Source organism: Stegodyphus dumicola, chromosome 6 (assembly GCF_044657685.1).
Source record: "Stegodyphus dumicola isolate Sdum_Otavi_A_Nest chromosome 6, ASM4465768v1".
Classification (NCBI taxonomy): domain Eukaryota; kingdom Metazoa; phylum Arthropoda; class Arachnida; order Araneae; family Eresidae; genus Stegodyphus; species Stegodyphus dumicola.
The window spans coordinates 134,906,288-134,927,272 of record NC_140773.1 but is presented as its reverse complement, the minus strand read 5'-3'; the positions used below and the strand labels follow the sequence as shown (position 1 = coordinate 134,927,272).

General features: G+C 31.9%; 1 protein-coding gene across 2 annotated transcripts in view; it reads right to left on the bottom strand.

Annotated features, from left to right (window-relative positions):
- The window catches only part of LOC118186575 (protein amalgam-like), a 231,876-nt gene that overhangs the window by 20,663 nt on the left and 190,228 nt on the right, over positions 1–20,985 (bottom strand). Inside the window, exons 7-8 of one of the 2 annotated variants that reach the window (XM_035356680.2) lie at positions 4,769–4,879; positions 673–765 (exon numbers count right to left, since the gene is read on the bottom strand). In XM_035356680.2, the coding sequence (XP_035212571.1) occupies positions 673–765; positions 4,769–4,879 (204 nt within the window). The remainder of the gene's footprint in view (positions 1–672; positions 766–4,768; positions 4,880–20,985) is intronic. The other variant, XM_035356681.2, reaches the window with a different exon arrangement.

Below are 20,985 nucleotides of genomic sequence, written 5' to 3'. Positions count from 1 at the left end.
TGCGCATAACAATCCGTGCTCGCAACAAGCAACTTCGCCATTTTTCGCACGTGTTCTTTATGTCGTATTCCAAGTTTCAACGGTTTTTATAAATGAATCGTGATACTTTTTGCCTTAAACTTGATTTTAAAATATGCGCTTATAGAATTTGCCAGCAAAGGAAAAAACTTCGGTAAAATTTCTACAGGTATATAGAATTTTGCCGCTAAATATCTAAAGGTAACAGCGAGGAGATGCGTTTGAAAGACAGCTTGTTTGCGCGGTACCAATGCTCTGGAATTCTCTGATGCTTTTAAGCGAAACTAGATCGCTATGTACTCAGTTAAAAGAAGAACATAAAAACATTAAGGAAAGATTGAAAAAGAATGTAAGCGTTTTATTTTAATGTCTCATGTAATGCTTATTTAATAATTCATGTATATATTAAAATTACTAAAGTATTTTGTTATAGGGTGATAATGTTTATCGACTTTCGATAAATATCGATTGGACTTATTTGTTTGGGAACCTTTTTAGAAAAGGGCGCGAAAACCACCAACTTACAACTAATAAGGAACTTCTACATTTTCATGTGCAAAAAATCGCAAAACTGCGCCAAGTTTGTTGCGCTAATACGTAAGTACTACAAGCTTAATTAATTGCAGCTTATTATATTGCATGCAAATATCATACCTGCTTCCATACTTCCCTTTTCTATTGGCTGCCGAGTATCGGAGCTGAGAATACGATTGTTGTTACTATCAATAGAAGGCAGAGTTGGATTACCTAAAAAGTGTAGATAGCATTAAGTTTTGACACTTCTAAATTAAGTTTACCTTTCTAATTTAAACTGGAAAAAGAAAATTTATAATATATGATGCCAGAAATATCTTTCACTTATGACAGCAAAAACTGCAAACGTTCAGAATAATTTTTAGTTGGGTATGTTGAAAACTATATAAATTAATATACATTATAAAAATATAAATGAAAAATATTTATTATTTGTAAATCATCCATTTTTTTACGAATGAAAGTTGTCATTTCAAAGATAAAGGTGATAATGAAACATCATGTAGAGACATTAGGATTATTTCAGAAGCAGGCAAGAGGAAAAATTTGCAACCGCCTTCGCCGGGAATCGAACCACGGACCTCTGGAATGCCGGCGCAGCGTGCAGAACCACTACACCACGAAGGCACGCTAGTAAGGCGGGAGAAATACCTTATAATCAAATAAAAAATTCTGAAATATGGCTGTTTGTCAGGCGGGGTGAAAGATATGTTACATCTCATCTCATCTAAGCTTGTAAATGTTTGAATATTCCATATTCCACTAAGCTATCAAGCGAAAACTTTTCACTCAGTAATTAGAAAACGTTTTGTTGATGGTTGGATTATACACCATAAAAACAGTCGCATATTTCTAAATTAAGGATAAGGAAAAAAATAAAATATGCTTTTGATAATTGAAATTAGTAGTTGTATCTTTCAGATTTCTTGAATATATTACAATAAAACATGAAGTAATTATTAGAATGTCCTCATTTCATTTACTAGGTATTCATATTCATTTGTTAAGCTTATAACAATCACAATAAATAAACTGTTTTGAGTTAAATATCGGACATACAGATTTTCTATATATTTTCTCGTATAAGTCTAAACCTTTTCGCTTATATTTTCTACTCAAATTTGGGAGGGAGTATATAAATGAGTTCAAAGTGATTTACAAACTATTCATTTGCAAAAATTGTATTATAGATGAAACAAACGATATAGAATAGTTTTTTTTTATTATTATATGTATTAACGAAGTAGAATACTGTATTTAACTTTCGATTTTCAAACAATTTTCAAAAGTCTGTCTCGACTAAAGTAGAGTGAGATTTAGTCTTACCTTTATAGAGGTAAGTGCAAGTCATTGTTCTCTATATCGTGATTAGCATCATTGTCGTTCGTCTTTAAGTAATGCCATTTTTAACTAAGTGCTCAGAAAAACATATACCTTTTAACTTAAAACTATCAGAATGTGCAGTTCAATTTTATCTGGGCATCTTTGTTTATATATCAGAAAGGAAGCATGAGATGCATTCCGATGACGTTACAGATCACGTGACTTGAATACAGCTAATGTAACCAATGTAGATAACCTCGGAGATCACATGACTTTTATACAGCTAATGGGAACAAACAAGATCATTCTTCCTCTTCTTCTCTTGCAGAATGTATCTCATTGTCTTTTTTTAATCATAAAAGCACAAACACAATGAGAGTCCTTAATTCTTAATTTTCCTTAAAAATATATATGAATCTACTTATGAAGGAAAACATGATGATAAGGAATTAGATGCTAATATTCTAAGGAAATCGTAGAAGAAATTGATCAAATAAAGCATTTTGATCGCCAGTGGCGAAATTTTTATCGAAGTATACATACTTTTAAAATTTGTGAAAACTCCTACTACAGAGTTACATTATCAAATTTAATAAGAAATAAATTTTCAGTTTGTTATTTATATCCATTTAGCTCTTAATTCTTTTAATATTATGTATTTTTAAATAAGCTAAACAGTTGCAATTTTATCTTTACTCCATTTGTTTCCCAGTAATTTCAGTATTTTATCCAAAATGCTTCCTCTGGTTTTTAATAAAACTGCAGTCTGCACTTACTTAAATTTTAAAAAGGATCCAGGAAAAAAAAAACATTATTTTCTGTACACTCAATTAAAAATACCTGAACCATTATATTACGCCTAAGAGGTCGTTTTCTTCATTTACACATGCATGCACGTTTCGAAGGCAATTGTCCTAACGCTCCTTTGTGCTAAAAATATTTAAAAAACAGCTTATCTTAAGAAATTCCGACAAACACTTAGGCACGTTGGAGATAAAAATACTTTATTCCCGACAGTGTTACCACTGCTCGCTTTGAAATCGTAGAGTATATTAACCAGAAATTCGTTCAAGTTTAAAAAAAATATGAAATACGTGATGAAACAAATTCGAAATTCATGATTCGGACTTCCAGGTACCCATTTCGGATGGAAGACTATGTTATTCAAAATTGATGGCTCTAAATATTATTGTTTTTCCGCAATGCGAGAAAAATTTACACATTCGTGAAGATTCTTCATTATGCAATTTCTTAAAATATAATACAGGTCGATAATATTTGGTGGCAAATTTTGAAGAGAGATACGGCGTTTATAGTGATTCTACGCAAAATGCGGTTTGAAGACTAATAGCTCTTCTGGGCTAACGCCCCTTTGGGCTGAAAAAATATGAAGTTGCTAAAATTAATTACTTTATTCCTGCCAGGAAAAAATACTATTTTTAGTCATCAAAGAAATATTTTCTCTCAGGATCCACACGATTTAAGAAATTTTCTCTTTCAATACCCTTTTGTCAAACAAATACTTGTATAAAATTTTGCTTTACCAATTGTTATAATTATCTATACTTCATTTATGCTGCCTTATAAATATTCACTCACATGCAAAAAGGTTAATTTTTTTTACAAATAGTTCTATTTTTGCAAGCTGAAAATAACTTTAAATAACCTGCAGGCAAGTTGATTACTGAAGCCTAAGATTAGACAGGCATTGACTCAGACTTTAAATTGTAAAATGCGTAATAAAGTACACATAATGGGGTAGGGGTTTTGTTTCAAGGTTACACAGCCAAGGATTTGAAATTAACAGAATCTAAGCAAGAGAAAATTAAACTGAAAAATCCGATTTCTTAAATTAAAAATATATATATATATATATATGACTTAAAAAGTAAAATTTTAGTGTATAGAGCAACCGAAAAAGATCTCTGTCTCATCAGTTGAAGAGACTTACTTCGATAACTCGTTTTAAAGTGAACTGAGAGCTATTTCATAAAATTATGAATCTGGGAAAAATAGCCTTTAATTAAGACAAAATAAATTCAAGTGGCTGAACATTTCCAGCATTCATATTACTGATATAAAAGTTTCATATATCTGGTAATTGCAAAAATAATTAAAAGAAACTGAGGGAGAAAACCATAAAACTATTTATTATTTTAACCATACCGTGCTATCAACGTTTAGCGACATTACCGCTCAACCTCTGGTGCCTTGAATTCCTGAAGTTTGGAATTCGATTCAGTTCCCTGCTAGCAGTTGGGATAAAACAGTTGCCTGCTCTTATTATTAAAAAATTACCTTATCTGTACGATACATTAAATTCTTAATCAACCTAAATAGTATGTCCTGCTGTAATGCTCTTAAATGACTACCATATGACATACTTTTCTACTATAAGTCACACAATTTTTCAGAATGTTTTCCATTTGGGCCTAATTTTTCAAAGATCAGATTTTGTAAGCAGAGTAAAATCCCGTGATTATTTGAGAATGACTACAACATACGAGAAACAAACAGAATTGGCTACGCTGTTGCCAAAGAATCAAATAATGTACATAGTGAAAGGTTGAACGAATTCAAGTGCAAAAATTGTGGCACCAAATAATTCTGCAGTGATTATTCCTCCATTTTCGAATGGAAGTGAGGGTGAATTAGACTCACCTTCAGCTCGACTGACAAATATAGCTAAGCTATAACAACTTAACTTTATCTATATTATTCGCACAGTTGACAATATATGACTGGATTTATGCAGCGACCGCTTTCGTTATATATTTTAAATTTTGATTGAATTTTTGCTCTAAAATTTACCGCTTTATTACACAGATCAGCTTACATTCGGAAATGTACGGTAATGACATTGTCTTTCTACACAGAAAATTGTATATGATACCTCCAAAACTTTGAAGCTCTGAAGTGTTTTCTCCGTTTTGCAGCTTTTTCGATTTCATAACTGGTGAAACTTGATGTGAGTTAATGTCTGCCGTAGTAGGTGGTGGAATTTCTGTGAAAGATACAATTCTATTTTAAGTTAAAATAATATTTATGTAAAGAATAATGGAAATAGTATTACATAAACATGAAATTTAACAACAGATTTTTATAAAATTACACTTACATAGGAAATAAATGCCATGTGCAAAAGAGGCGAATTACATATAGGCAAATGATATCTGTTACGTACAAGGAAATAAAATTTTATATTAATACTGCTTTTTAATATAAGTTTTTAAACAGGTTATATTAAATCGCGTTGAGATATAAAATATCTTCTTTAATATTCAGTACCCTCGGCCAGAAAATTTACTCATGTTCAAGCTATATTATTTGTAAACAGAGACTATGTACTTTTTATACCATAAAAAGCGGCGTACTAAGTTGGAGTTATCTAATTAGGACGAAATTAGGTAAGCACCGTACCTTAGGATAGAATATGCATATAAAAACCTTTTGGCGTCCAAACACTGACTAGTTGAAGCTCCAGTGCATTGCAAAGGAGCATCAGCATCGTGTATAAAACAGACGGTATTGTACTGTTAAGGCATACTTTTCCAGCGCCTATCTGGAATTTCTCCCTTAGTGTTACAAATAGCACCAGATGAATGATGATTCCAGCTGCTTGAGAGACAAAGCGCCTTTCTCTTCTTTTCAACATTCAAGACGTCTTACATAGGATATATTTCACGTATCATTCCTTCTCCGGTTCCGTAAGAGTTGTGTAATTGCTCTGGGAAGTACTGCGTTAGGTAGCAGAGCCTCAGAATAACACTACATTATCGCTAAGGCACAACTCCCGCCGAATGTGGTTTGTTTGACCCCCGTTGGACTGTACCAATGCCTCGCAGACGGGTTTGCGAACAGTGAGAGCAGATGTCATCATCTGAGAGAAGACATATTATTAGATTAAAGAAAGCCGGGTGGTCAGATTGCAAGATGGCTAGATATTTGGATCGGAGCGATGCTACTGTAATGCATTTTGCAGTAATTTACAAACAGACAATCTTCTTAGTAGAACATAAATTTTATTTATAGTTCACGGTGATAGACAAATTTTATACAATTCTTAAGTGGCAAAATTTTTATACTACTCCTAGCTGGCAAAATCTTCAGAATCTTACCTTTTAAAACAATATCTCACGTTTCTGACTTTTTAATACAAATATGGCGTTGCCGCTTCAACAATAATTATATTTATTTATTAAATAACAAGATATTACAATCTCTCCCCCCTCCAGATAAACTTTAATTTATTTTTTTATAAATAATTTATATTTTTATAAACTTTAATTTATATTTTTATAAACTTTAATTTATATTTTTATAAATTAAAATTTACGTTTTTTTTTTCTTTCAAAAACAAGAATATCAGCACAATACAGAATTGAAATACAAGATATAACATAATAACATACACTGAGGAAGAGAGGAAGGAACAAAATATTTTTTTTTATCTATATAGAGAAACAAATTATTTAATTAGGCCAGGGAGTACGACTTAACGCGTCTACATTTTTATGGTTTTTATCACTTCGATGAACGATCGTGTAATTGTAGGGTTGTAGTACTAGTGCCCATCTCATAAGTCATGGATTTAAACTCACATTATTTTTTAGCCAAACTAAGGGATTATGATCGGTCATGATGAAGAATTTAGTATGCCCGTCTAAATAACATTGAAGTTTCTTTACAGCAACTATTATGGCGGCGCATTCCTTTTCTGTGGTAGAGTACATTTTTTCAGTTTCTGTAAACTTCTTACTGAGGTATAATACTGGATGTTCATTGTCTCGTTTACCTTTTTGAGCTAAAATGACACGCATACCAGAGTTTGAAGCATCAGTTTGCAAAATAAACTCCTTATTGAAATAAGGTGCATGTCGTATAGGCCTTTGAGACAGTTTCTCCTTTAGCTCTTCAAATGCTTTTGTGCGCTCTTCTGACCAATTTATTTTCCCTTTAAGTTTCCTTTCAAAGTTTCTGTTAAAGGTGCTGCGATAGATGAGAACATGGGAATGTAATTATTATAATATCCCGCTAATCCTAAAAATGCTTTGACTTGATTTTTTGTGGATGGCACTGGAAAATCAAGAATAGCTTTTACTTTCACTTCACTTGGCATTCTTTTACCACGACCTACAATATGTCCTAGATATTTTACTCTATCTTGAGCAAATTTACATTTTATTGGTTTAATAGTTAAACCAGCGTCCTTTATTTTGGACAAAACGGCTTTCAGGTAACTTACATGTTCTTCCCAGGTGTTTGAAAAGATTGCCACGTCATCTAAATATGGAACAGCAAAGTTTTCACAACCGTGAAGGATTTCGGCCATCATTTTACTAAATGAAAATGGTGCATTTTTAAGTCCGAAAGGCATCCGTAGAGGTCTAAATGTGCCAAAACGTGTAAGAAATTTGGCTAATATTTGAGCATTAGGTGTTAAAGGTTATTTGCCAGTATCCCTTTGTTAAATCCAAAAGAGTTATATATTTTACGCCTGCTGCCGTTTATACTCGTTGTTCGATGTTAGGCAAGGGGAAGAATTGTGTTTTAGTCAATTTATTCAATTTTCTATAGTCGATACAAGGTCTTGGATACCTCCCTGCTACTTCTACTAAAATCATAGGAGAAGTGTAATCTGAATCTCCTATTTCAATTATTTTACGCTGAAGCATTTTATCGTTTTCTGTTTTTAATATATCCGTTTGTCTAGGAGGCATTCGGTATGGTTTACAGTGGATTGGGGTGATTTCTGTCAATTGAATATCATGCGTTATTAAATGAGTTTTTCCAGGTTTATTAGAAAAGATTTTTGAAAACTTCAGCAGCATATCATGCAATTCTTGAATCTGTTGTTCATTTAGCTTATCACTTAGGGAACTGTTTTCTTTAATGTCCTCAAAATCGAACAATGTTGGTTCAGAGTCAATTGTTGGGAAATTTTCCTCCATATCCTCAATTTCAGATTGATCTTCTGTAATCATAAGGTTAACCGATTCTGCTCGCCTACGATAAGGTTTTAGCATGTTAACATGGTAGACTTGGTTAAAGTCATTTTCCCTTCGAAACTCACAAAATAATTAGTTTCGAATAATTTCTTCTCAACCTTCCCAGGACCTTTCCATTCAACTGCTAGTCTGTTTGGTTTATTCGTTGATACAACTAATACTAAATCTCCTTCAGAGAATTCTCTTTTGATAGCTTTACGATCGTACCACACTTTTCTTTTGGTTTGCATTTCCAGCATTTTATCTGTAGCCAGCTCTTTGTATCTTTTTAACCGATTTATTAATTGAAAAATGTATTCAACAACATTATTTCCTTCGTCTTCAGGATTCATCCATTGTTCATCTAATAATGTTACAGGTGTTCTAAGATTTCGACCAAATACTAATTTTGCAGGTGCAAATCCCGTACTCTCGTGCGTTATTGTTCTTAAAGCAAATAGAGCTGCGGGAACTTGCTTCTCCCACTCAGGGGCTGCTTCGATATATAAAACGTTTAAAATTCGTTTAATTGTTCGGTGAAATCTTTCAACAGGGTTGCTCTGCGGATGGTGTACTGAGCTTCTAGTTACTTTTATTCCAAATTTTTCTACAAATTCAATGGCTAGATTGCTCATAAAGAAGGTACCTTGATCAGTTTGTATTTCTTTCGGGAAACCCATTCTACTAAATATTTGTAACATGGCTTCAATTACTGACGTTGTGCAAATATTAGGAACAGGTACAGCATCCGGATATTTTGAAGCTAAACAAATAGCTGTAATTAAATATCTATTGCCATTCGGTGTTATTGGTAAAGGACCGCATGCGTCAAAGTTAATTTTTGAAAATACTTCTGAAATAATTGGTACTAAAGTCAAAGGTGCTTTGGCTTTATCATTAGATTTTCCCACTCTTTGACATGGATCGCAAGTTTTAACATACTCTTCTATTTCTTTATAGCAATTAGGCCAGTAAAAGTATCTTGTTAATCTATCTTTAGTTTTGACGACGCCTAAATGTCCAGATGTGCTATCATGACATAATGACTTTATTTGATCCCTATATTTTTCAGGAATAACAATTAATTCCCTTTCATTTCCACTTTTTATCTATTTTCCTTTTCACCAACAATCCGTTTCCTTTTACTTTTAAATCATATGTCTTGCTGGAATTTTCATTTTTAGCTTCGTTAAGCAGTGACGCTAGATCTCTGCTTTGATGCTGAGATTCAATTAATTCCTTTGAATTAACATTAATCACTTTCTTAATTTCCTTGTCTTCCTCATCAGCTTGCGGTAAAATATCTTCGTCAGTGTCAATAAACGTCAGTTCCTCTATTTTCTCCATTTCTGTTTCTCTAGTTCGATCTTCTTCACGAGATCTTTTTACCTGAGATCGTGTCAAAACTGCTTTTATTTTTTTTAAATTTAAGAATGATTTATTTTTGAACAATTGGGCAGTTTTGTTACCCAATACATATCTGCCTGGAGCATTTGTAACAACAGCTGCCTTTGTCTTTATATGACCAAGTTCGCAATTAATTTCAACTTCCGCTAACGGTAGACACACTAAATGGTCATTTAAAAAATATTGTACCCAGACATGTTCTCCAGTCATTTTTGCGTTATCTATGTATTTCCGAGTAATAACATCAACAGTGGCTCCTGTGTCTCGAAGAATAGGAATTTCATGCCCATTAACTAAACCGTTAATTGTATATGTCTCTAACAAATCATCATTCGAAGATACGCAATTTACTTTTTCATTTGGTTTTAAGCGAGGACACTGAGGCTTAAAATGTTCGTATGATCCACACTCGAAACAACGTGGTCGATATCTTTTGTCATATAAATTTTCTTGGTTCTTGTTTTGAAATTGACTTCTTTGTGGGTGTTCTTTCTGGTATTTTGAATCGTCCCATTTATCAGAATGCTTAAAAAGAGGCGGATGCTCTATTTTTTTTCACAAAATTATCATAACGCGGTTTAAATGATCCTTTGTTAATTTTCTCAGTCTGATTGACAGAAAATTTCGGTTTTATTGTTTTTCTCACATCTTCAAAATCTTCAATTTTCTTAACTATTTAGTTGGTGAAATGATGGTTGTCCATTGATCCATAAAATGTTCTTTGAAATCAGGAGAGGTACGCTTTTTTATTTGATCAACCAGCATGAGATCTTTTAGCTGTTCAAAAGTTTTAATGTTTAATCCGTTAAGCCATCCTTCTAAATAATTCTTTAATTCATAATAGAAATTATACGAAGTACTTTCATTAGATTTTTGGTGTTTATTAAATAGTTGTCGAAATTTTTCCGCACTCAATTTAAATCGCTGTAACAGTAAAGTTTTTACATATTCATACTTTTCCGCGTCCTCTTCTGGTTCTCTAGCAATAAGCTGAACAATGTCAGGAGGCAGCAATGAAATAAGTTGAGTCACTTGATTTTCAGCAGGTATATTCATTATTTTAGCTTGACGCTCAAATAACACCAGAAATAAACTTATTTAATCTTCTTTAGGGTTGAAACGTGGCATGAAATCGTGAATTCTGATTTTTAAAGGCTGCTCAGCTAACTGCGTAGTTTCTACCGGCTGTGCTGTTGCAGCCATTGCTTCCAATTGAAGTTTCTGTAGCTCAAAGGCTCTAATTCGCTCTTCTTTTTCACGCTCTTCTTTTCCACGCTCTTCCTTTCTTTCTCTTTCTTCTCTTTCGCGTTTCCTTTCTCTTTCTTCTCTTTCGCGTTTCCTTTCTCTTTCTTCTCTTTCGCGTTTCCTTTCTCTTTCTTCCCTTTCGCGTTCTTCTCTTCTTTCTTCTCTTTCACGTTCTTTTTCTCTTTATTATCTTTCGCGTTCTTTTTCTCTTTCTTGTCTTTCGCTTTCTTCCTTTCTTTCCCTTTCTTCTCTAATTGCAGCCAGTAGTTCTCGAGTAAAGTCCTCATCATAACCGGGACTTTCAGTAATCAGTTTATGCAACTGAGCAATCTTAAGTTCAGGTTTCACGGTTAAACCTAACTCTTCTGCTAGTACTTTTAAATCCTGTTTTGTACTCCTAGCTAAGAATGACATGTTGACACAAGTTACTTTTAATAGGTTTCCTTTTGAAATTAAATCTAAAAGCTCGTACTTGTATTAAAAATATATAATTTCTGGCGAGATTTAATTTCTCAAATACGAAATTCACACTAACCAATTGGACAGAATTATTTAAACAACTTTGCCAGGTTGGCACAAAATACTATAATACTACGTCGGGTTGACTGTTTAACTCACTATTTACAAGCCGCGTTAGCTATAACTATATAAACACCTTTGCCAGTTAGGCAATTACCCACGTCAGTTTGACGATTTTACTATCTATCTCCACGCTTCGATGGCGATAACAAAAACAATTTTTTGCCAGTTTGGCAATTCAACTTTTAGAATATACAATCCGTAATACGTCGGGATGACGTTACTATCTACCACACGCCTGGATGGCGAGAACTAAGAAAAAACCTTTTGCCAATTCTGCAATATAATCAAATCACACTACAGGGCAAAAATTGCCCTGTCTCTCCTCTCCGTTTAAAGTTTAGTTGCCAAAATTTCGTCACATAGCTTAATTTCTGTAATGAACACTTTTGTAAAAAAAATTAATTTTCTAATGTCTCGTTCTTCTTTGGTACACAGGTCATTTAAATCTCTTTTAGATGGCATTGAAATTCAATATTTGGATCTCACCTTATACAGCCATATCCGTTGGCTTTGTTGAGTTAATATCTTGAAAAAGTTTGTGTCATGCACGGAATCTAATACAGTGTTTCTTAATGAGAATTCTTCTCATGCAACATTTCCCCGAATTGAATGATACCGAATGGTTATGCAAACTGGTGTTTCTGGCTGATATAACTAAACATCTCAATGAACTAAGGATTGCAAGTAAGGGGCCAGACAGCGCTTGAATTTTTTTAATGTTGAGATGACTTTGCTACAAAATTATTTTCCCGCGGTATTAATACTAGTATCGATAAATACATCTTGAATGTAAAGCTCTTGAAAATACATCGACCTTAGAAAAAGATGAATTTCAAACATACGTTGAAGCACTTAATGAGGAAGTTTCTAAAAAATGCAAAGACTTTGAAATTTGTTTGATTACGCGTTTCTTCCTAATCAAACCGGATGTAATAGACCCATTAATAAGCCCATTCGAAATTTTTTAGTGGATGAAAGTTAATAATTTTGAAATGGAACTTTATTGAACTGACATCTTCAGAATTATGGAAAGCAAAATATATGGTATCACGAAAAAAATCTAGAAGATAACTCTGACGATAAATCGGCGGATATTTTAAATTACTGGATGTCTTTACTTGAAGAAAATTGCATGTGCTCTGCTTTCCGCTCCTCTATGTGAACAAATCTTTCTCATATGAAAAATATTTTGATTCTACATAGAAGTTATTTAATAACTGAATATTCAGAATCATGTGTCAAATTGGAAGTCACAAATTAAACGACTGGTATTTCGACAATAGTACAGGGACATAATTCGGATTCAAATTTTAAATTTTTATTTAACTATATTGAAAGCATATTTGTATTTCGTTAATTTTTGATTTTAATAAATATATTTAAAAGACACATAATATATGTACAATTTTTATTTTTTTATGTTAAAGGAATAGTAATATTTTTGTTGTTTATTTTTATGTTAATAAATATCTTTAAATGGTATATAATTAACATATAATAAAACTATAAATCTGTGTTCTTGTCCTCTATTCTCTAACTTTGCATACATTTCCGCGGGAATTGAATTGTTTAAAATATTTCCTGGTGTGCGGCATCCTGAATCATGTTGGTAAATTGGTTTGGCACACCACATCTACAAGGTTGCCGATCCCTGTTACAGAATTAAAATTAAAAGTATTCACTTACGAAAAATTCGTAAAGGTTTTATGCACCTGCTCACAGATTGAAATCAAAATGAAAATTAAAATATGAATGATATAATAATTAAACAAAGAATCGGACATAAATTTGCATTAGAATCAGAGAATCTATATAAATTAATAATACAATTATAAATTTATTATTCTGAGTTGGAATTCTACTAAATAATAAATCTATTAAATTTGTTTATTCTAATAATTAAACGAAGGTTCATTACTTTTTGTGAACTGATAGTGTAAAATATTTGATTATTTTTTTAACCTAAGCGTATGCTTATAGCAAACGCCTGCTAAGGTACGAATGACAGATGCCTAGAGACATTTTCTTGAGCATCTAATGTGATTTAGGTCACACGACATATACTGCATTATTATTAGACAGTCTTAAAATTTTAAAAAGTTGCAATATGAAAATTTTACATTAAAGTTTGATCCATCGTAGTGTTACCTTTACAGTTTCAAGACTATTTAAAAGTCTAGGAAATATAAAATTTCTAAGACTGAAGGTATTATACGCAGATTTCAGATGAATGTCTGAAATAATTTTAAGTAGTTACGCTAGGCCTACTGGCTTAAGAATTAGTCCTCAGAAATTAAGGTCTAGAACATTAAACCTTATAATGAGGTGACGAGGTTCAAAATGGCAAAGCCAAAAGGTAATAAAAACATTTAATATGCTATTATTTCACCTTAATTAAAAGGTACCCGGTAATTTGTGTACGCTACTCAAGATGTAGGCAAGAGTTTTAATTATTCAAAACTTACCTAATAAAACAAAAACTTGAATAGCACCTCAGAAGAAACCTTTTGGAGATTTCATTCGAGATATTTTAGAAATCTTGCAAAAGTATAACGTATATATTTAGATTATTTAGTAAAACACTTTTTTGACGTACGATAATACAATAATCTTATTTCTGTTAAACAAATATAAGTTGGTTTATGTGATTACGGCAAAGCTTCAAAGGCTATCTGCTGAAGAGGAGGGATGCCTTCGTGAAAGACTTCTTAAGGGAACCTGGATGGTGTATACACGTTACACATGAGGAAAACCACGAAACCGCGCATGCAGCCAGACCGTTCACGACATTCGAACCTCGGACTGAGCTACCAGCGTTCAGCGACTTTAACCGCCCGACTATAAGTGGGCAAAAACAAATTAAGATTGGAGATCATGGAAAAAAAGGGTCTGGTATTCTCTATTGCTTTCAGCGGGTTATAGAAAAGATTACGCTTTCATCATCATATCACTCGTATTACTTTAATAAAAAAGAAAATCAGATAGGTTATGTTAGGTTATTTTAATACAACATATAATTTGAGGCAATCTGCCTAAAGGGAGGGATGCTTACATGGAGGATTTTCTAAGGGAAACTCGCTCGCATTTAAGCCCCATATAAAAAAAACCAACCATGCACTGGCCCGTTCACCTGGGTTGGAACCCGGGTCAAACTACTAGTTTGATCTGATTTGGTTTGGTTTATGTGATTTTGACAAAGCACTCGAGGGCTAACTGCCTGGGGAAAACAATGCCCTCTTTGAGGAAATTTTAAGGAAAATTGGCAGGTATACATGGCGAAAACCACAAAACACTCATTTAGCGAGCCCTTTCCCTGGTATTCTAATATCGGACTGAACTGCTAACGCTTAGCGACTTTACCGCTTGGCCGCTGGTAAGCCTTAATCTATCAGTATTCAGCGGCTGTTTGTGGGGTCGAAAAGAAATAAACATTCCATCAGTTAATTAATAAAAACAGATTACTTTAACCACACACAAATTAGTAGTTATTTATAACTAAGACTACTCATTATGCTTTTATGGAAGAAAATAAAGATATCCTTACGTTATTACAAACTGAAACACAAATCACATTATGAATTTAAAATATCCTGAAAATGTCATTAAAGCATGTAATAATTGTTTTCAAAGAAAATAAAATTCAAATTTCGTTCGCTTTGAAAACTTCCCATAAGTATTCTGTTTGCTTTAGTAAATAAGATTGTTAGAAAAATTATGCAAATTACATCTTCTTTTAAATAAAATGTACCTAAAAAAAGAAAATTAATTTCATAAGCCATTAAAACGTTCCATTAATTTAAAAAATGCATTCCTAAAACTCCACTGTTACTTAATATTAGAAGAGAATGACATATATTCCCTCATCACTTAATTTGCAAAACTTCGTGACAGTGCTATTAATTTTTACGAGTTTTAATGACATCGTTTCATTATTTGACAAAGGAGGGTATTAGAACTCCCTCTCAAATTCTTATTGAATGTAAAAATTTTATTAAATGAAAAAATTCGCTATTGCACATTTTTTACTTTAAAATCTTGAAAACGTATATTTATACATTAAGGAGTTAAGTTAGGAATTGCAAATTTAATATTATGGATGCTTTTGAAACAATCGCTGTTAAAAGGGAAATAAATTGTAATGGACGATACCAACAGAATGTAATACATTTATGAAGTAATTTAATTTTGTATTAAAGATGTTGAAAATTCCTTATAAGTTTTCGTCTTCATATGCACAACTACTTTTTATTTTTTAATCTCTAATTATAGTAACAGCGTACCATACATATATTAGTCAGTGAATGATTTGCTCTTTGCCGAATGAAGGTCTGGTACAATGACGATGGTTTGGTCTCATTTAGTTAATTATGACAAAGCACACTAGAGCTACCTACCAACTTCGATATTGATTTGGTATGGTTTCAACTAGACGGGCCAGCAGCGAGCAGAGATAGAGAATGCATGAACTTTTGTAATTTACTGTTACGGTAATATATCTTGATTTGAACCTTTTCTCCCAATTAAATATGTAAATTTCTATTATGGACGTACCTCAAACAAGAAGGTTTCGAAACACTATTTTCCACAATATTGGGAATGAAAGACGTGCCATCGCCAATACATTTCGCGACATGTTATGATGAATAATGGTGTAGAGACATTAGGTATTTTTTGGAAGCAGGCAAGATGAAAAGTTAGCAACGCCTTCGTAGGGAATCGAACCACGGTACTCTGGAATACCGGCCCAGCGTGCACAACCACTACACCACGAAGGCATACTAGGAAAGTGGGAGAAATACCTTATAATAGAAAGTTTCTTAAACCACTTGGAGAAAATGTATAATGTAGGAAGATCATCATTTGACAGAGATCGTATTCAATTACTGACTGCAAAATGACATTTCTGTAATTACACTTCGACAAACAGAATAATAAATAGAAAGAATTTGTTCACTTTTGGTGTGATTTGATTAATACGCGGTGGATTCTTCCGCATCTTATATATCCAGAAAACATGTCCAGCTTGGTTAATTGAGTGGTGCTTGCTTATATATCTCTTACATATTATAAAGTATTTATATTCATCTATCTCTAAATTAAGTCTACAAATAAGATGATGCAAAAGGAATTCCGATGAAATGTTTTTTTAAATACCTTTGTAATGCTTTTAGTTGATCATTTTCATTGATGTCTGTACTTTACTCAAATTCCTTCGAATTTTCGTTCAGTTTTATGTTTTTAAGTTTTAATTTTAATTCTGAATTCTAAAATGGTGATTACTTAAATATTTGAGAACTGAAAGATGAAGTTAAAAGATTAAAGATAGAATTTGGAGTTAGAGAATCAGAAGATTGAAGTCTTAAATATTACAAGCTTACATAATCTCTACAGCAATGCTTATCATTCGTCAAAAAACTTACTTCAATAGTGTAAGTAAATTTTACTTCTTATTCTAACCCAAAATCAAAAGTTCGATTTTTTTGTTATTATATAACAAACGGAACCTCTTACATTCCATTTTGAAAAACAACGGTAAAAAGAAAAAAAAAATGGCCGTTTTTCAGAACCGCATTTTATTTTACTTCTTTGCTCTTCCGAAAACTCTATTAACTGTGCAAACTGCAAAAGTCTTGACTGATTGCTTTTTTCTTCTACTTTTTTTTCCTGTTCGCGTCTTCCCATGCATACATTTTACCGAGAAGATCTGCAAAAGAAAATGCGGAGAAAAAAAAATAACGAATAAAAAATACAGTTCTTCTCCCTTCAGAAAATTTATACTTCTACTACTTTCTTTCCATAAGAGTATTCTGAGGACGCGGAAATATTAAATGCAAAATACTAAGTAAATCTTCCATGCTGTGAATAAAATGTCTGCATTTCAGAACTTGTCAAATATAATCTGCATATGCTCGTTTTTTTCCTTGCTCACTAAACATACAAAGACAGATTTTTTTTCCGGTCATAGCAGTTGCTTGGACCTAATTTTAGAAGTGAATAAAATTCAATTATATTCTTCTTAATTAAGTCACTACTGACTAAGCTAGAGTTCATTAAGTAAAACAAATAAATAGGTTAACTCAGTATTCGAAATGTGAAGGTTTTCTAATATTCTAGTTTTATTCCCAACAATTTAAATCTTTACTCAGTTCTCCTAAGAGTTATTTATATTTCAAAAACCAATGCTTTCCTTCAAATAGATGTATTAATAAAAATAATTCGCATTAACGACCACTAGCGTTTTGAAGAAAAAGAACGTTATAACAAGTTATATTGCAGAAGAGAGATTTAATATAATTGCGCAGCTAGAAATTTTTGCACCGGCTCGTTCTAATAGAATGGTGTCACTATGAGAATTGACAGTATTTTCAAACATTTATCTCAATGTAAGAAAACTACTGCTACATATATAACTTTAATGTTCAAAAGCATGTTATAGACTTTCGTATTCTTTAGTGGTATCATACGTACGAGAAGTCTTAAGACTAAAAGCGAGCTATCGTTATGTCTTGTAATTATCGCAGAGACTAAAAAAGGATATAAAGGACCTTTTTATTTCACTAAGCCAACTATTATAGCTTAAATCAAAGATAATTGATTAATTAAAACAAAGAAAATTAAATTAGTCTAACGATTTCTCAATTATACTTACGTGATAGATAGTTTTGACCTAACATTGGCGTAACAAGTCTAAAGACGAGAATAACGCAATGACTATTTGCAAGAAAATCAAATTAGCAACTTGGCCTTCAGCAGGCAAAACATGCTCTGATTCTACCCTCTAAAACCTTCCCTCAAATACGCTCATCTTTCTATCTCATTTGAATATCACGCGAGCTAAGAATTTATATTCTAGCAGGAAAATGTAAAAATGGAAGATAGGAAAGTTTAACATAAACTAACTGGTTAAAACTCAAACGTAAACTCTACAGTGTAAATCCTACTTGTAAATACTACGTGATGTTCATGAATTGACAATGCGACCGCTTTGAAAGAGTTACGTTTCAAAACCTTAAATTATAAGAAAATGGAAACAGAAAATAGGCTAAGAAATTTAAGAAAAAATCATTTTTATCCAATAGAAGTTGAAATTTCCGTCTTAATAACATTATGTCTAATATTATTAAATACATTAAATGCTTTTGCTTTTTAGTAGCATCGAATTTCGAAGGGTGTTCTAATTAATAACTAATTTAGTGAACACATGTTATTCAAGAACTATCAATATTGTTTCTCAGTTACTCTTCAGATCATCCATTTATTAAAATAAAATTATTTATGTCAACGATTAATACCTTCTGCTTAAGTCTATTTGAAGATTAGATATTTCCATATACATCTGTAAACAAACCAGAAGTAATCTTAGATATCTGAACTTGTGATTTGCTTTTTGAGCTTTTAGCAAAAGTGAAAAAAGGAAATCACAAATATGTAAAATAATTTTAACCATGATAAAACTACACAAAGTAGCTCTTTAAAATTAGCATTTGTTTACGTTCTTTACAAAAGCTTTGTTCATAATTGCTTTCGTGTCCTACAAATATCATTTTTTCATGATAATCTTTCTACACATTCCAATCAAAACAATGATTATTATGATTGTAAACAGGGTGGACAAGGGGTTTACTCTCTAGCGGACTTGAAGATTTACATTTGTAATTCATTAAGACAAATTTGCATACAACAAAATTTTAGTTAATCTATTATATGTAGAAACTTATAATATTCATTTGTGCTTTTATAAATGAAACTTAAAAAAAAAGGCTATACATGTTTAATTTGATTAATCGAAGGAGTTTTCATAAGATGATTACTGTACACTAGCGGGCAAGCCCACCAGATGAACGGAATGCGGCCAAACCAAATTTATAAGTTCTATATACATCTGGAAAAGAAAATGAATAAAAGCATTTCAATATGAATAAATCAGTCCATTCTTTCCAAGGAACAACCAATTCGTAAATATTCTTTTGCTATCAAACCAGGAAAGAGAAACTGTTAACACTTCAGGTTAATGCGTATACATATGACATCATGATTCAAATTTAATGCAATATAACAATTTTTTCTCAATATAAATAAAAGAATTAATGTAACATTAACATATCGTATGAATTAACCTGACCTGAAATATATTTGTCAAAAAAAATCTGAAAGGTTTCAGATTTTAAATTACGTTCAAAGGGGCGTCTTTTTTAACGTTTTGTGTGTTATCTTTATTTATTAAATACCATGTTCTTTGCACTTAAACCGTAAAATTCGGTTCAATAGAAATCGCTCAAATTGAACTGACCTTCTGATCTTATATGCGAGAGGCTCATCACTCAATCTCAAGAGAATTTTTCTCTCGTCTGATTATTGCCATGATATGCTCAGCTACTGCCGTTCAGGAAGATCTCCCAAGCAAACAGAGAAACAACAGATGGACAGACTCGTGCAGAATTTAATAGTATAGATTACCTCTAGCCATTTATGGAAATTTAATAAATTTATTTTTATAGTGAGAATTATTCATGTTTAAGTCTGACTATGTATACAAACAGGTTCGCGAATCTTATGAATTGAAGATTCACCGTTAGGCGAATCTTATGAATTGGGCTTAATTAAACCAATTTATTGCTTATACTCATAAACAAGAATTTGAGATAATTGGAAATTATACACAGTCGCTGATAAGAAAGGTGAATTCTAGCATTTTTATAAAATTTACTAACTTCATTTTGGTACTTCAGGTAGAACTGAGAAATTTCGTTATACTTATCGAACTCACCAAGATAATTGAAAGTTATACATAATTTCCAGCGTTTATTCATTGGATTAATCATTTTTACCCATAATGTATGTTCATTACATTAGGAGAATGGCACAAAGACATAAATTAATAATGTATAAGAATAGACTTTTTATATTAGTAAATGTCCATTCTTATACATTATTAATTTATATCAGCAAGTTATTTTATTTGAATACACTGTTCTTGGACATGTGCTTTTAAATGTAAAGTTTATAATCTAAATTTAGATATGTGTTCTATTTGAATGATATTAAATATTCGATGTATTTAAATGGCTAAATGTTCTGACGAAGTGTAATTTAGATAACAGAAACTATCAAAGAAGGTAACAGCATTCCATATAAAAATGTTTTCATAGGCAAACTTTTAAGCTACAATCTGCAGAAACACAAGAGTTCAAAAATATGACACTTTTAAAACTTCTCCATTCCAATTCAGCGCACTTCTTCAGCAGTATATCAAACACGTTCCTGGAACGTTATTGATTGCAGCAATTAAACCTCACTTGCAACTGCTGTTATCTGCTGTTACGCCTCGAAGTTTCTGACGTAATTCAGAGAACTTAGAGAAATATGTGACAGACGTCTGAAACTTGCTTTTACTTCAAGAAATTCTCTTGTACATTTAGCGCAGAAATGAAAGCGAAATCGTACAAGATCCAGTCTGTTAAAGTTGGAAAAACAACTTAAGGAAGATATAGAATACTTAAGAATTAACAAAGAATTAAATATCTTTTTACTGCTGATCTTTATCCTTGACAGAAATATTAGATAGCATAAAATTTAATTAAATCTTTAAATGTCTATTAAAATGGTATTGAAAAATATTTTCATTTCCAAAAGCGTAAAATTATCAAAATACTTTGAAAAGTGCGGTGCAAGTATAAAATGCATCGAGCAAAATGTTTAATAAAATATTTGTCGTATTATGATGATATTTCAATGTCCAGAAACTTTACGCATTACCACATATCTGTTATTTATCTGTCCATATCTATATCCATCTATCTATCTATCAATCTATCCAAATCTATATTTATATCTATCTATCTATCAATCTATCCAAATCTATATTTATATCTATCTATCTATCAATCTA